The sequence below is a fragment of the Nicotiana sylvestris genome, chromosome 2, assembly GCF_000393655.2.
Source record: "Nicotiana sylvestris chromosome 2, ASM39365v2, whole genome shotgun sequence".
Taxonomy (NCBI): Eukaryota; Viridiplantae; Streptophyta; class Magnoliopsida; order Solanales; family Solanaceae; genus Nicotiana; species Nicotiana sylvestris.
Genome location: NC_091058.1, coordinates 76758464 through 76776601, shown reverse-complemented (window position 1 = coordinate 76776601; position 18138 = coordinate 76758464). Strand labels below are relative to the sequence as shown.

The window sequence follows — 18138 nt, the reverse complement described above, 5'->3', positions numbered from 1 at the left end:
CAACAACAGATTGTAAGAGACAGCCACATCTAACACTTGGAATTCCATGGTAAACTCAACAGGCCCTATTGACAATTCGAGCATTATATCTCCAACAGAATCTTTACCTCCCCCATCAAAGCCTCGAACACACACACTGTTCAAGTGGATTCTTTCGGTGCCGATCTTCAGTTTTTTTATAGTAGACAGGGGACAAATATTCGCACTAGAGCTATTATCAACCAAAACCCTTGAGACAATAGAATCTGCACACTTCACCATGAGATAAAGAGCTCGGTTGTGTTCTGTACCCTCCATAGGAAGTTCATCATCCGAGAAAGTGATCCTATTTTCTTCGAAGATCTTGCCAGCTATCTTTTCCAAGTGGTTCACTATGATCTTATCAGAAACATATGCCTCATTCAAAATCTTCATCAAGACCCTGCGATGTTCATCTGAATGTATCAACAAAGACAAAAGAGAAATCTGAGCTGGTGTTTTCCTTAACTGCTCCACAATGGAATAATCCTGCACTTTCATCTTTTTCAGGAACTCCTCAGCCTCTTCCTCGGTCACCAATTTCTTTACTGGCATTTGGCTATCCTTGAATGGCTTGGCTTTCCTTAATTCTTCTGGGGTGAAACATCTCGCAGAACGAGTTAATCCTCCAGTTTCATTAACTTCTTCCTCTATTTCTTTTCTTTTGTATGTCACTATCACTTGTTTATAATTCCACGGAACAGCCTTGGCATCTACCACTGGCAGCTGGGTTACTGGTTTAATGATGATAGAGGTAATAGGAGCTCCCTTCACAACTATGACAGGCTTACTTGGAATCCCTGATACTACAACTTTTCAACTTTCCAGACTTGCCCCGATATCATTTGACAGCCCTTTCACGACCAACACCTGTGGTTTCGAATTGAGTGAGCTCGGCTTTTCTATCACTCCTTCAACTGTCAAGGGCGTTGCTTTGGTAGAGTCTGGAGTTTTAACCAAATTGCTTTCACTGGCCCGAATCATCATGACGGACGTAGAATACTTCTTGGGCTCCCCATCCTTGTGAACTATTTCAATCATGTGCGTCTCTACATGGGCTGGCAAAGGGTTTTGGTTGATTTTTGGCACGTCTGGGCTTTGGACTACAATTTGGTTTGTATCAATGAGCTCCTAAATTGCCCGTTTCAAATGCCAACACTTCTCTATGTCATGCCCTGAAGCATCAGAACAATAGGCGCTTCTTAGGGAATAATCGAGGTTTTTTGGAGGGGGATTTGGTATCTTTGACTCAATCGGCCTCAAGACGTCCAATTGCTTTAACCTTTGAAACAGACTAGCATAGGATTCTCCAAGCGGGGTAAAAGTTTGTTTCCGCTGCTGCCTCTCTCTCCTATACTCTGGCCTTGATCAAAAATTTGCACCAGTGGGGTTTTGATAGGGTTGTAGGGGTGGATAAGTATTTTGTGGAGCTGGGTAGATATTCTGCGGAGCTGGAGCATGCCATTGGGGTAAGTAGGGGGTTGAGCATATGATTGTGCATGGTGAACAAGGTATTGGGATGGCCTGGCTGAGTATTGGGGGTTTATCGGGGAAAAGTAATGTTGAGGTGGATTATATGGAGCTTGGGCGTAGGTTTGAGGTCGGGGTCAAGAATGGGTGTATTGATGAGGTGAACCCCTCTAGCCATGCCATGATCTGGAGACAACCATAGCGACATCTTCCTTCTTCTTCTTGCCTAGCAAACTTCCGATACCACTCTGGATGGCCTGGATGGTTGCTTTTATAGCAGAATAGCTCATGATCTTACTCTACTTGATCCCCTTTTCCACCATTTCTCCCATCATCACCACATCATTGAAAGACTTACCAATGGCTGAGATCAAGTGGCCATAGTAAGTGGGCTCCAAGGCTTGAAAAAAGTATTTAACAATTTCGTCCTCTTCCATGGGGGGATTGACTCGTGCATCTTGCTCTCTCCATCGGAACCCATATTCTATAAAGCTTTCACTAGGTTTCTTTTCCACCTTGGTCAGATATAGGCGGTCTGGAACAATGTCTATATTGTATTGAAAGTGTCGGGCAAAGACCTGAGCCATATCGTCCCAGGTGTACCACCTGCTGGCATCCTGGCGGGTGTTCCATTCTAATGCTGCCCCACTCAGACTTTGGCTGAAGTATGCCATTAGTAATTCATCGTTTCCCCCGGCGCCTCTCATTTTACTACAATAACCCCTCAGATGAGCTACAGGATCCCCATGTCTGTCATACAAGCCAAACTTGGGCATCTTGAACCCGGCAGGCAGTTGGACATCGGGGAATAAACATAAATCCTTATAGGCCACACTCACTTGGTTCCCCAACCCTTGCATATTTCTCAATGATTTCTCCAAACTCTGTACCTTCCTAAACATCTCTTCTTGATCTGCGTTCTTGGGTGGTTTGTCAGTTTCAACATGAGGCTCAAATTGGGGAGCGTAAGAGTAAGGATTTGGGACTTTGAAGGTGGGCTCCGGTGCATAGTAGTGGGCATCTTTAGCGGGGAATACGGGCTCACTAGAGGATCAGTGGAGGGTATCTTGTGGAGGGGGTACAAAAATAGGAGCAGATGTCAGAGCAGGGTACGAGGTTGTTTTGGTTGGCGGAGCATGAACAGTTTGGGCTGAAGTGTCGGGGTAGCTGTGGTAAGGGGTAAAACCAGGTGCATGTTGTGGGGAAAGATCAATGGTAGTGGGCATCTGGGATTGAGAGAGTGGTGGAATGGAAGCAGGGTTTTCTGTGTAGCTGGTAGGGAACGAGGGTGGAGGGTGTCCCTTGATCCAGGCCTGATACATTTCCGCCATCTGGTGCTTCAACCTCCGGACCTCCTCTTGCAATTCTGATTCAGACTCAACAATCTCCCTTGGTGGGTCTAAAACTCTAGTTTCTGTTTCCTTGCTAGCCATGACTGTTTGACGCTTTGATCGGGTGTTGCATGGATGACTTGCCAAGATGCCAACAAACTAACCACCTCCCTATTATTAATTGAAGATAACGGAGGACAACAACACAAAACCACCATGTTAGCATTTGGTCATTTATCAAATATTAATATCACATTACGTGTAATGCACCTAGCAACAATTAACGGTTCTAAAATGGCTTTGAGGGTCTCAGGGTCATAGGGCATCATCCCGATTTGCTCATTTCGATCCTTCCTTCTTTTTCTTTTCCAACACCTCTTATCACTGTTTTCTTTTTCTTTCTCTTTTATTTGAACCAAAAATGATTTGATCGAACCCGATGTAGGTTGTCTACGTATCATGTCCCTCACGAATCAGACTAAGTGTAGTTCTGGAAGAGTGATGAAAAATAAACTAAAAACAAAATTTTTTTGGGATTTTTCATTTAAAACTTTTCGATATTAAAATACAAAGAGAAGTACGATAATGAAAGACATGAAAGACTCGACTATACTATGACAGACTCTGACACTACCTAAAGGACTTAGTTACTCCTAGACAAGACGCAAAAGTAAAAGACAACATAAGAAAATCTCAAAACATCTAAATAGAATGACTCCTCAAGCTGCTCATGAATGCGACGGTCCTGGCTGGGACGGGTCCGATGAAGATTCGGATGGCCCTGTTAATCCTGTCGAATCTAAGCTCTGTATTATATACCCTGCAAGGACACCTCGAAGCTGGGAATGAGAATCCTAGAATGCGCGCCTGCATCTGGAAGACTGACTCTAGTACGGTACTTACGGTGTTGTCCCATGTTCTCTACCAACACTGCCAACTATGATCTCAGTGACTGAAGTGTAGCTCAAACCCCAACCCTTTCTGCTGCATGGGCCTCCTCTGCCTGGGTAAATCGATCCATCAATTGTCTAAACAATATCTGTGAGGTGACCTCCTCGTCAAATACTTCTCTAACACGTTGGGATAATGGCCTGCTACCCCCCCCCCCCCCCGCTGAGTAGACTATATCCATATGAAGTACTCATGGGTATACCCAGGTGAATGTGGGTCAGCAGCTAAAGTATCCCTACCCATCTTCATCGCATAACGCCAATAGGTCTGGATGTCGACCTCCCTATGCGGCATAGTTTCAAATTCCCTAATGACGTCACGAGAATCAGGAATGTAGGGGACTTCTTGCTGCCTCCCTAACTGACGCATCACTCTAGCAGGGGTATATGGTTTAGTACACCAAAGTCCGATCAGTACCAAGAAGTCTTGCACGCAAGACCCTGCTAAGATCACGTCCAAATCAATCCATAAGTATGACCACAACATCTTCTCTTCAGTTAAGGATCCTAAATAATCAACCCAATCCTGAACTCCGAGTGGTAAGGCAAACTTATCGAACGTCATCCTATGCTCGATGCACTTCACTCGATCTCTCAGACAACAGTCAATCACATCTTTCTCAAACATGGTGTCGGGATGTAAGTGTTCCATCATCCACAGTTGTAGCAGCAAGTTGCTTCCCTCAAAGAACCTCCCACCTTCTCGAATCCTGGTCAAAGCACGATAGATCTCTGCCAAAATTGTCGGAACCACGGTGACCTTACTATTGTGTTTATCATGGAAGAGTGCAAAGGCTATTGACCCCAGATGTGTGCTAATATGTCTACCCTCCAAAGGAAATACTAGGAGACCCAATAATGCAATAGCGAAGACCATAGGATGCCTCTTCTTCCAAGAATCATATGATATGGAAAATTCATCTACGAAGGTCTCATACCCCGTAGGACGATCAAACTTCTCGAATAAAAAGTCCAAAGGTACCCAAGATTGATCTAGACATCCCATGTGAGTTTCCAAATCCATCCCTATGATCTTAAGGAACTTGGTGCTTGAATGAGCCCTTGTGTAAATTAAATCCTTGTCTAGGTATGGGAGGCGGGTTAACCCGACTATCTCAGCTAAGGTGGGTGTCATCTCAAGATCTCCAAACTTTAATACCATTCCCTGTGGGTCCCAAAATATCAACATTGCTTCTACAAGGTCGAGACGGGGAGTGATGTCCATCAGAGAAATAAGAGTCCCTAATTTACCCATCAAATCATGTTGCTCAAGTAATGTGAACATGTTCCACCATTTTACTAGCCTTCTAGGGACTTTGACCACCATTGATACTCTAGCATTGGTGAGTGGATCCATACCTTAATGGAAAAAGCATGGTTAATGACTCGAGACATTATGTGACACCACAACATTTCCTAGGGGACGGTTGGGCTATTTCTGCAAAATGGCATGAGGGGCCAAAAGTGGCTAAAACTGCAAACTCAAGAAAGGTGACCTCAAAGACATGGGAATACCTCAGTAAAGCTTATGAATTCTAACTCTTAATAATCATGGCCCAAAATTAATTTGCAGAAATGACATGTTTTGCAAAAGCGGCCGATATGGCCAGAAGTGGCTAAAGATGCAAACTTGAAAAGGACGGACCTTAAAATAATATGACACCTAGTTGTGGACTCAAGATCCTAAGACATGGTTTATTGAACCACCTTTGCGAAAATGACCCCAATTTGCAAGAATGGCCGATGTGGCCGAAAGTGGTTAGAAATGCAAGATATAGCTAAGACCACACAAAGCCAAGAACCTAAGACACTAGGAAGACCGGACCCTATGTGGGTTGTCTACATATCACGTCTCGAAAGACGAGAATCAGGTTCGCGTAGTTCGGGAAGATTGGACATGGGATAAAGCCTTCAAAAAAATGCAACTAATTTGGAAAACCATTTTTTTGTCTTTTGAGAAATGATGGAAAATGTAAAATATTTTTGGTTTTTTTTTTAAATTTTTTTCTGGGAAATGATAAAAGATGTAAAATCTATTTGGGATTTTCTTTTTCTCCCTTTTTTTGAATTTTTTTTTGGAAAATAATGAAAAAGTGTAAATCCTTTTGGATTTTCTATTTTCAATTTTTTGGAAAATAATGGGAAAGTGTAAAATCACCTACTTCATTTTATATGTCACCCTCAAATATTCTTGGTCCGTCAAATGACCCTTTTACCCTCAAAGATGCAACATGTATCACATATGGATGATTGAATATTTTTTTGGGCCACGGGCCCATTTTTAACAAAATTTGGATAGGCCTCCTACAAAGGGACAAAGTGCCTGGGACCGAGCCCTGCTAGGTTTAAATGATATGATGCACATAAGCATGACCTAAAGGCTGACCTATGGTTGGGGTTCAATAGACAAGGCAATTCGGGGTAGCACGTGGTCGATGGCGGCTGCTCTAGCTGTCTGCCCACTCCACGCTCCCACGCCACCCCCCATAAAGACTCGGGTGACTCACAAAAAGGCCGTGTACGCTCAAACGTACTCCGGAAGACTTGTTGCAGAAAGAAGACCCGGAGTTATGCAAATGATGACGATTTATAAAGCAGTAACACATAAAGGAAAAACTATAAACAAATAAGCAACTAGCAAATAATAAAACAACATAAAATAAAATTCAAGTAAAGCAAACAAAACACATGAAAACCTCACCCGAACATCCTAAAAAGCCAACAAGATCAAGTACTAGCTCGAACCTGCAAGTACCCAGCAGAGTCGCCAGAGATGTCACACCCTTTTTTTACAACCTCACTAACCCTCTTAAAAATAATAAAAGGATTTCGCAAAGCTCGAAAGAGTTTTCAATTTTGAAAGTGACAAAAGATTGTTCAAAAGGAAATAACTCAGAGTCGCCACCTGACTTTGATTTCGGCGTGTCAGGTTACCGTTTTTTTTAAATAATTTTTTTCTTTTAAAACATTTCAGGCTCTAAAACCAAATCCGCACCAGAGATTCGGGTAAGGGAGTTCATTTGACTCGGGGAGAAGGTATTAGGCACTCCTCAAGTCCCGTGACTAGTATAGTTGCGTACTCGATCTAGTTGGCTTTAAAAACATTCAAATTGAGGTAGAAGGCACAGAAAGGGAAAATAAACACAGAAGAGGTTCGAGGTCGTCCCCACCTAAATAAAAGAAAAAAAGAAAAATGAAAATAAATTGAAAATACTACAAGTTTCTACTTTTGGCCTCCATTTACAGAATACTTCGGGGCATTCCTCGGATAAAAATATATACAAATCCTTCGGGTCATTACCCGGATAAATTTAACTAAGAGAACGACCTCTTTCCCCGAACGAACAAATCCTAAAGAATGCCTATCCATGTGTGGTCGCCCTAAACATGCTCCTAATGAACAATGTAACAAAATAAGCAAATAGAAGAAAAGAAAATTCAAAATCATGCTCATATTTTTACAATTAGTTTCATTTGCTAGACCAAGCCCAATCCTAGCATGCAAATAAGTTTATACACTAATGGGCTAGTCTTTTCCCTATCCCCACAACCACACAGTCATTCAAAATAAGTTAGGCCAAGCAAAGCAGAGTGGATAATCCAAATAAACCAACATCTGATAACTCGTGAAGCCAACCAAACCAACTAATAAACAAAGACATGATAAAGCAAAACAATGCAAGGAATCTCTAGTTAAATCTATTCGAGCTAACTCAAAGCAATGACAGCGAACATGATAATATGAAGGTAGATTTTAGCATATTAACGAAAGATAACATGAACTCCGAGCGAAAATTGGTGAACAAACACATGAACGGTTCGAGTGCTTGGAACTATGTAATCACATAACGACTAAGGATGTTTACAGTTAACTCAAACATGGAAATCATGAGGACTAAGTGACAAGCAAACCTTCTGCGAACTGAAGCTCACGCGAAAATTGGTCTAAGACCCTCATGATTCTTGGACGATGACGACAATTCAAGGAGAGCGACTGATTTATTGTACCGACAATAATGAGCCAACATATACACAATTTCAATCAATCTGTTCTTACTTCAAGCATGGCAGGAAGAGACCATTCTTATCAGGGAACAATCTAACTTACTACCAATCTTCAGACATGGAAATTTGGGAGAAACAAACAACCAACAGAATTAAGGTCGAACGAGACACCATAATGTTTGCTCCTTTTGCGTGTATGATCATGCAGGTTCACAACAAGAAATGACTTACTAACTAATGGATAGAAAACTTCCAGTAACACAGAGAATTCCAAAAAAACTAGAACTAAACAGAGGACTGCTTTTACTCAGTCAAAACTCACGGTATCGATCTCACGATCTGGGTTCGGGCGAAATGACTCATTTCACGAAAAACTTGATTCACGTTTACAGCTTTTATTAGATCATGAGGAACTCGTAGTATGCAAACGTCGCAAAACAGAATATTCAGCAGAATTTGAGGTAGCAGTTAATGAAGTCCTAGCCATGGATATGAAAAATTCATATGGTGATCCAACCAAGCACAACAAAACATTTTCACATTCAGTGACTTCGAACATTGACTCTCAATAGGTTTCAAGAACACGAGTTGGGAAAGTTAATGAATAATAAATAGATTTCGGCAAAATGGACTTGATTGCATTTGTTTTCAAAACACACACAAAAAGCACCAATTCAAACCGCAAATGAAATGCATCACTGATTCATGATTCATTTAGTTACAATAGGATTAGCTAACTCAAATCACACATATAAGACTAAGCATGAAGATTCAGAGAGCTCCTCAAAACAGTGAAACCAAATCAAGTGCAGCATGTCGAATGACAAGAACAGATTGACGAATAGCATTCTTGAGCATAAATCGCAACTAGAAACTAACTCCAAACACAACCTCTACTAAAACATGATCTAATATCTATCACTACAGAGCGAATTTCCTACGGCTCATATCATATTTCAATCACCATTAACAAGAATAAGAAGGAAAGAGATGAACCTGAAATTGAAAAACTCTTCTTAATAACAGAAAGCACGAAACTCAGCTACAAACTTCGAGTGTGGAATCTGAGTGAGAAAACAGGGCTGACTTCGAACAAGGAACCGCCTCTAGAATTCACGAACGAACAACAATTTGAAACTCGAACTCGAGCACCTCAAGCAATCTCCATGTTTGCAGACCAAAACTCGAAATTGAAATTCCGAGATAGAAAAGCACTAAAGAGATGTATATATATGTGTTAGTTTTCTGATTTTTCGAAAATGGAACAATACTTGAATAAAAATCAAACTCAGACTATTTTTTTTTGTATTTTTTTTCTGGAATTTGAACTCAACCGAAAATGGACCCAAAATGAGAAGAGAAGCAGAAACTTCCTATTAGAACCCTAATTTCTTCCCCCCCCCCTTCCTCCAAATTTTCCCCCTATTTATAGGCACCCTAGAAACTTTTATTCTTCTTCTCCAAGAAAATCCGAAAATGTTCCCAAAAATCCGAAAATCCTCCTAAATTTTCCATCAGACAAAATCAGAAAAATGGAAGGCGTGGATGTGATTTCACTCACATCCAACCTCTCCCATTTATCTGAGATCCGTTCAAGAAATCAAAAGAACGTGAGGAGGATAAAAATGAGAATATTGTGTGTCAGAAGTCGTTATGGTGTTGATGACGTGGAGAGAGACGAAGATGAGAGGGGGGACCATGGCACTCGGCTGAGTGAACTCACTGGGTTTTTTTTGAGTTTTCTGGCAAGTTTGGCTAGTTGATGCGCGGGCAGAAGCGGAGATGGGGCTGGGTGCGACTATTTGTTAGATAGGTTTAGGATTTGGTTCATTAGGGAAATATTGGGTTTATATTTGGGGTTGTGGAAACAAAGTGGTCCGTTAGATTAGAAGGGAGGGACGACTGCGATTTAATTTTAAAAAGCTAATGGGTTATGGGTTGGAGGGTTATTTGGCATTTGGGCTGGAAAAAATCCGAATTGGGCCATCTCTTTGGGATTTTGACTCTTTAAATCCAATAAGAAAACATAAACCTTTCCAACTTTTTTTAAACAAATAAATTAAAATATACTTTTAAATATTAATTCTAATTCATTAAAGTAAACTATATGAAACTATATATTTTATATAAATTCTTATACTCAAACTAAAAGTAAAAATCACGGTAAAAACAAAATATATTGCCATAAAAATATTAATAACCTAAACTAAATAGAATAAAATAAAACATGAAACTATTTTTTGTATTTTTCAATTTTCTTGTGCTTTAAAAATAGAATTAAATTTAATAATAAAGTAAAATCCTATAGAAATAAGTTCAAATAAATATCCTAAAAATACTAGGATTTTTCCGGTCATAACTCCGGTATCCGGTGGTGGATCTAAACATACTTGGTGTCAAAAGATACATAATTTCCTTACGAATAATTCCCAATATGTTTCAACTTTAGATCTATAGTAAAATTTTGGAGATCTTAATTTCATTTTTACGAGTTACTATAGCAGACAATGTTCCTCATTCAATTTCAGCTATTCAGCTATTTCCAGCGCTACTTTTCAACACAACAGCTTTGTTTTTGATAACGTGAAGGTATTATCTTCTCTTCTAAGATTGGTTTGAATTCTAAGCTTCAATTTAAATCGAATTTACTATTTTTAACAATTTGAACTGTGAAATTGGATTCACAGCCATAAGCAGAAAGTAACGTGAAGCTAATTCAAATTACAGTAGCATCATTTTCGTGCAAAGCTGCTGCACCTTTTCATGTAATTAAACTGCTAAAGATTTACAACTGTAATGGACACACAGGTAGGTGGCCAACCACCTTTTGTGGTTGTGCTGCCTACCCAACCTCCTCCAAACATTGCACAAACATCAGGGAGCACAAATAACAACAAACAGCCGATGAATTACTCCAAAATTCTGAGACCTTGCACTTTAAATGCTGCAATGATTGAGCAACAGGAAGTTGAGCCAATTCTCATTCGTCCACCTATAATATTGAATGGAGAGCATGTTATTAAGTTCATAGAAGCAGAAGTAGAAAGGATGGATATCATCGAAGGATTACAATATGCAATAGTTGGTAAATATTCTTATGGCAGCCCAGAAATTCAACAACTGCGTAAGTTAATACCAATTCAATGCGGTATTAAAGGTGAGTCTAACATTAGATTTCTAAGGGATAGGCACATTTTGATTAGAATGACGTTAAGGCAGGATTATCTTCATTTCTCCTCAAAAACTCATTACATAAAGGACAGGGATGGCTATCAATATCAGCTTAGGCCTTTGATTTACGACTCAAAGTTTAAAGCAGATGAAGAAACACCCAAGGCAATGGCTTGGATTTCATTCCTAGGTTTATTGCCAACTTTTTTTGTGAAGGAACGTCTATTTTCTCTAGCTACAGCAGTAGGTAAACCCATGCATCTAGACATGGCAACAATTAATAAAACTAGACCTAGTTGTGCTAGGGTGAAGGTACTAGTTGATCTACTTGCAGATTTGCCTAAAAAGGTGAGGATGGACATTTTCAATGAAGCTAAAGGAACAACAAGAACTGAATGGGTGAGAATTCAATATGACATACTACCTAAATATTGCAGACATTGTAAACTTCAAGGGCATGATCAATTTGAATGTTGGAGGATACACCCTGAACTATATGTGGAGAAGGAGAATGCTAACCAAGCATATACAACTAAGAAGCAGGACAGAGGGAACTCACAGCCTATAATGATTCCATCTAGTGGAAAGGTAATGGGTAATGTGAATGTTACAGCAAAAGAGCAATGGAAGGAAGTGAAGGACAACAGAGTTAGAAATGTAGTAAATCAAAATACTAGTCTCAATAATAATGGAATGGAGATGGCACCAACTAAGCAGTTTGAAAACAATAAGAACAAGGTGGGCACAAGCACTGTAGATAGACAAGCAGAAGCACAAATCAACAGTGGTAAGGAATTGGTGGCAGTAGACAATGAAGATAATGATCATGTTCAAGTAGCTAACAAGTTTGCAATATTACAAGGGATGGATGAAGAGGAAGAACCCGTTAGTCAATTGGCAATGGTGGCAGCTAATGCAATAACAAACAGTCCAGCAGTTCGTAACCAAGCATCTACAAAGCAAAAACCAAAACATATGGTCAATAATGAGGGAACCCTAAATCCAGCAGCACAAGCGTTTCATCTTAACTCATTGGGGATTGGTTCGACTAATGGTCTAGTCAATGGAAAGGAGGCATCAAAAGCAAAAAACGATACTACACAATGGGTAGAAAGAAGTTTCAAGGATAAAAAATGAGATGAAATAGTGAAGATCAATACATCATGCCAGCAAATCCCACCACAAGATACATTAGTGAACAAGGAACTTAATAAAACTACAAATTCTCAAGCAGAAGGGTCAAAATCGTCTACAATTAAAAAAATAGTGCAAGGCTGTGGAGGCAGACTATGGGATGCACAAAGGGAATACGATTCAGAGGAGAATGAAGTACCACTAGGAGCACAAGCTGATGAGGAACCAAATGAAAAGGACAAAGAAGAAGATGAGCAAAGTGTAAATGAGCAAAGTGTAAATGGAGAGCCTCATGCCAATGACAACAATACAACTGGTAATTCTTTATTAATGGGAGGATCAGAAATTGTTGAGCACAAAAATAATTATCAGATAGCAGAAGTCACAAAAATTAGAAACTATGAAGGAAGAGGCCCAGAGGTAAATGATCCTGGAGGAACAGAAGAAGATAAACATCAGAAATCACAAGAAGACCCACAAGGACACAACACAACAGAGAAGGAGAAACAGCCAAAACAAAAAACAAAAATAGTAAATGTTACTGTTACATTGGAGAAAACCAGTTGCAGCTGTTAAAACGAGGAGAAGAGAAGGCCTTGGTCCCAAAAACGAATGCATTTGGAGTTACATCAGGAGGGAAGGAAGACAATGAAGAAAGAGAAGAACCTGGTAGATCAGGATACGACATGGATCAAGAATCAACTACCCAACACTTTATGAATGCTGCAAAGGCAAGGTGACTTATCACCTACGCAAGTGGAAAAGGCAAAATTAGCAGCAAAAGGTAAGAAAAAGCAACAAAAAGATAATTTTGCAGTCCCAAAACCTGGGGTGCACACAAGGAGAATGCTAACTAAATCAAACAATTAGTGATGAATGCTCTCATTTGGAATATAAGGTCAGTCAACACACAGCAGGCCTTTGAAAGGGTGACAAAAATGCACATGAAAAATCACTATGAATTTGTTGGATTAATAGAGCCAAAGCAACAAGCAAAAAAACTGGAAAGGTACAGAAACAAGATAGGACTTGCACAAGCAATTGCAAATATTTCAAACAAGATCTGGGCTTTCATAGATGAGGTATTTGAGGTAACTGTTATGTACAATATGGTGCAACAATTAACACCACGATTGCTTCATACTAAATCACATGTGGAGTTTGTCCTAACATTGATATATGCTAAGTGTGATGCAACTGAGAGGATAGAACTATGGGATTCATTATATGCAATGGCAAGGGATATGGATGCATCATGGCTTGTAGGAGGAGATTTCAATGTAATATGGGACGAAGAAGAGAAATTTGGTGGGTTACCTGTGTCATTGAATGAAATTGATGATTTTTGATACTGTGTCAACACTTGAAATCTCTTCTACCTTGGATTTAAAGGTAGCATATTTACATGGTGGAATGGGAGAGCAGAGGAAGACTGTATATTCAAAAGGCTAGACAGATGTTTGGCCAATCTTCAGTTCCAACAAACATTTCCAGGAATAGAGGTGCAACATTTGTCAAAGACTGGTTCCGATCATAGTCCAATGTATCTGAAGTGTGATATTGAGACTCCACCAATTAAAAAGCCTTTTAAGTTCTTGAATTTCTGGGTGGAACATGCAACTTTTAAAGATGTGGTGAAAGAGAATTAGACAGCTGATTTTAGTGCAAATCCTTATATTCTTTTTAATCACACGTTAAAAAAATTAAAGAAGGCCCTTTCACTGTGGAGTAAGGCTACATTTGGAGATATTTTCCAAAAGATAGCAAGCATGGAGGAGGTAGTGATGGTTCATGAAGCAGAATTTGAAGCAAATCCTACGGGGATGAACAGGGAAAGGCTACAAAAGGTTTAGGCAGAATTGATCAAATGTCTTGCACTAGAGGAGAAATATTGGCAACAAAAGGCAGACATGACTTGGTTCAAGGAAGGGGATAGGAACACTAAGTTCTTCCACGCACAAGTGAGAGGTAGGAGGAAGAGACTTCAGCTTAACAAAATTCAAAATAGTGGAGGAACATGGATTGAAGAAGAACAAGAAATTGCAGAAGAGGCTATCAAATTCTATGAGGAACAGTTCACAGAAGAAGCTACTCCTTCATCATTTGATATCCTAGAGCATGTTCCTAATCTGATTAACATTGAGCAGAATGCAGAATTGATTAAGCAGCCAACAAAAGAGGAGGTTAAAGTGGCAGTACTCGGACTAAATTGTGATAGTGTTGGGGGGCCAGATGGTATGACAGGCAAATTCTATCATTTTTGTTGGGATATAATAGGGGATGACCTGTACGACATGGTGAGGGCTTTTTTCAATGGTCATGAGCTACCCAAGTGTGTGACACACACCAACCTAGTTCTGCTACCAAAGAAAAAAAAGTTACCACTTTTTCTAATCTAAGACCAATAAGCCTCAGTAATTTTTCAAATAAGGTTATATCAAGGGTCGTACATGAAAGGCTAGTGAAATATCTCCCAAGTCTGATATCGGAGGAACAGTCAGGTTTTGTTAAGGGCAGGAATATAGTAGAAAACATCCTTCTAACTCAGGAAATAGTGACTGACATTAGGCTTAGAACTAAAGCTGGACCTAATGTCATCCTGAAGCTAGATATGACCAAAGCTTATGATAGATTATCTTGGCTATTCCTAACAAAGGTACTGAGAAAGATGGGATTCACAGAAAGGTTAATAGGGATTGTCTTTGGATTAGTTTCAAACAATTGGTATTCTATTCTAATCAATGGTCAAGCTCATGGGTTCTTTAAGTCCTCAAGGGGAGTAAAACAAGGTGATCATGTATCCCCAACTCTTTTTATCTTGGTAGCAGAAGCATTATCTAGGGGTCTCAATGCACTACATACTAACCTGTATTTTTGTGGATTTGGGATGCCAAAGTGGAGTCCAAAGATAAATTATTTGGCGTATGCAGATGACATGATTATTTTCTCATACTCAGATGAAACATCCCTGATGCTGATTATGCAAGTGCTGAATGCTATGAAGATGCATCTGGGCAGCTTATTAACAAGACCAAATCAGTTGTGTACCTGCATCATTTAATAGACATGGAAGTGGTCAGCAAGATGGAAAGGATCACAGGCATTCATAGGAATGATTTTCCTATCATATATCTAGGTTGCCCTATATTTTATGCAAGAAGAAAGTTGGAATACTATCAGCCCCTAATTACTAAAGTAATTGACAAATTGCAATCATGGCAAGGGCAAGTTATTATCAGTAGGGGGCAGGGTAGTTCTCATATCCCATGTACTGCCAAGCATGCCTATGCATATATTATCAGCTGTAAACCTTCCAAATTATGTGATAAATAGGTTGCACAAATTATTTGCTCAGTTTTTCTGGAGTAGCTCTGTAGGAGGAACTAGTAGGCATTGGGCTTCATGGAATACCTTATGCATACCAGTTGAAGAAGGAGGAATTGGTTTCAGGTCACTGCACGATGTAGCAAAGGCATTATTCAGCAAGTTGTGGTGGAATTTCAGAACAAAACCAAGCATATAGAGCTCTTTCGTATGTCATAAATACTGTAAGAAAATGAATTCAGTAGTTGTTCCATGGAAAAGGGGATCTCACATTTGGAGAAAAATGTTGGAATGCAGAGATCTGATTGAACATCAAATCTTTTGGCAAACAAAAAGGGGATCCTCACTTTTTTGGTTTGAAAACTGGATAGGTCTTGGGGCACTATATTTTTTGGTTCCTCAGGACTTTGGCATTGATGAAACAGTACAAAATGTACATGATGTTACCTTAGATGGTGAGTGGGATATGGACAGGCTATTTGAAATGCTTCCTGAAGACTTAGCAGTACACATTCTGGAGAAAATCAAACCACCTTCACCTCAGCAGGTTCTTGACATGCCTTGTTGGATGCTGGAAACAAGAGGATATTTCAGCGTTAAGTCAGCATGGGATTATAGGAGAAGAAGAGACGAACCAAGAACAGCTTATAGGATGATTTGGGTAAAGGGACTTCCTTTTAAAATAGCATTTTTCATGTGGAAAGTGTGGAAAGCAAAGTTACCTTTAGATGATTTCTTGAAAAGGGTAGGCTACTGCATGCCATCAAAATGTTGGTGTTGTGTACAGCCTGACGAGGAATCTCTTCAGCACTTATTTTTTAGATCAGAAACTGCAAAGACAACTTGGAAATATTTTTTATCGATGGCAGAAATAGTTGTGGAGGGACTTACATTGCACCAAGCAATCACAAAATGTTGGACTGCAAATGTGTGCTTAAGGCTCAAACCAGTAATGCAAGCACTCCCATCATGTGTAGTATGGGAACTCTGGAAAAGAAGAAATAGTATGAAGTATGGTGATGCTGTGACAACTAGCAGGGTGATTTATCAAGTTTCATCAAATCTCCAGGCATTGGTGAAAGTGAGAAAGCCTGGGATGGACATGGTACCTCACAAATGGCAAGATCTTTTAGCTATGATGGAAAATTTCACTCCCAAACTTAAGGTTACCAAAGTCATGTGGGAATTTCCAAGTGCAAGATGGCTAAAAGTTAATACGGATGGTGCATCGAGGGGAAATCCAGGCAGGATCTCAATAGGATTTTGTATAAGAAATGAAAATGGTGACATAGTCAAGTCAGTAGTGAGGGAGATTGAGGAGACAACAAACACAGTAGCTGAAGTGAAGGCCATGGTAGAAGCACTAAGGTTCTGCAGATTTCAACAATACTCTCATGTATGGCTACAAACTGACTCAACGTTATTAAAAAAGATAATGGATGGGATCTGGAAACCACTATGGATCATATATGAGCAGGTAGAGGAAATGATGCAACTAATGAATGGGGGCAATTTCACAGTTACTCATATTCATAGGGAGGGCAACAAGCTGGCAGATCATTTGGCTAATTATGCTTTAGATCATAGAGAAATAGAATGGCAACGTTTTTTGGCATCTGGATGTACAGGGAAGGAGGTTAGTTAATGAAGATAAGATTCAATGTCCAACGCTAAGGGTGAAGGTGGACAGGAGATAAGAAGCAAAGAGAAAAGGAAGAGCAGGAGGCATGTCAAATTAATCGACCAATATTTTCAAACCCTAAGGGAGGAGGATATTTATCTCGCGCAGGTGCCATTCAATGCTTATGGCACTCAACGCTGCAACTTTACGAAATAACCGATGCTAAAGAACAAAATCATTTCAGTGAACAAGATGGGAACGTGAAGGTTTGCACAGTAACTAATAACAAACTATTGGGAGTGTCCACAAACAGGCTAGGGATTGTGCACGAAATGCAGGTCTTTAATTGTTTTAAACTAAGCATTAAGGGCAATAGTGATTTCTAGAATCCCTATCATGTGCGCACATGGCTTAATATGGAAAGCGTGAAGCTTGTCTCCTGGTCTGGGCAGCGCAATCGAGTCAAAAAGAATGCAGGAATGGAACAACAAAGCACACGCATGCGTTTGGCTGTCTCAGAAAACCTTGATACACGCATGGAGGGTGGCAGCTGCCACAACCAAAGCATCTGGGACGTGTTTTTTTGGGAGTAAATAACAACAGGGAGGGACGCATGCCTTCACTTGGAAATGCGTGCTGGAAGCTAATGCATGCTGGACATGAACTACATTGGCGCAAAATGAGATATGGTAAAGCATGTAAAAGCTTGATACAAGAATGGAGGGTGGCAGCTGCCACAACCAAAAGCAGTTGGGACGTGATTTGTTGGGATTAAAATACAAAAAGGGAGGCACGCATGCTCTCAATGCATGCTGGCTCAAATTGATACTTGAGCATGCACTAAAAAGGCTCTAAACGAGAAATGGTAGAGCGTGCCCAGCTATGTATTCGACAAAGCCAGTAATTAAATAATGGCCAGCCATTAAACAAGGACCAGTGTCTTCGGCACAACAACAGCAAGTATACGAGTGGGAACAGAAGAGTAAACGCACGCGTCCAGTTTCCTAGGAGACACCACTAGGTCGAGTGATTGCAACTAGATTGAAGCAAATGCGAAGGAGAAAGGCGTATACTAATGCATGGCTTTTAGTTATACAAAGTGTGATATCAACTT

The 18138-nt window shown here is 40.0% G+C and overlaps 1 protein-coding gene across 1 annotated transcript; it reads right to left on the bottom strand.

The window, feature by feature from the left end:
- Window positions 1-1787: 1787 nt before the first annotated feature.
- On the bottom strand, window positions 1788-2390 carry LOC138885100 (uncharacterized). Its single transcript, XM_070165999.1, has one exon. The coding sequence runs from the start codon at window positions 2388-2390 to the stop codon at window positions 1788-1790; it is 603 nt and encodes a 200-aa protein (XP_070022100.1).
- Between the last annotated feature and the right edge of the window lie 15748 nt (window positions 2391-18138).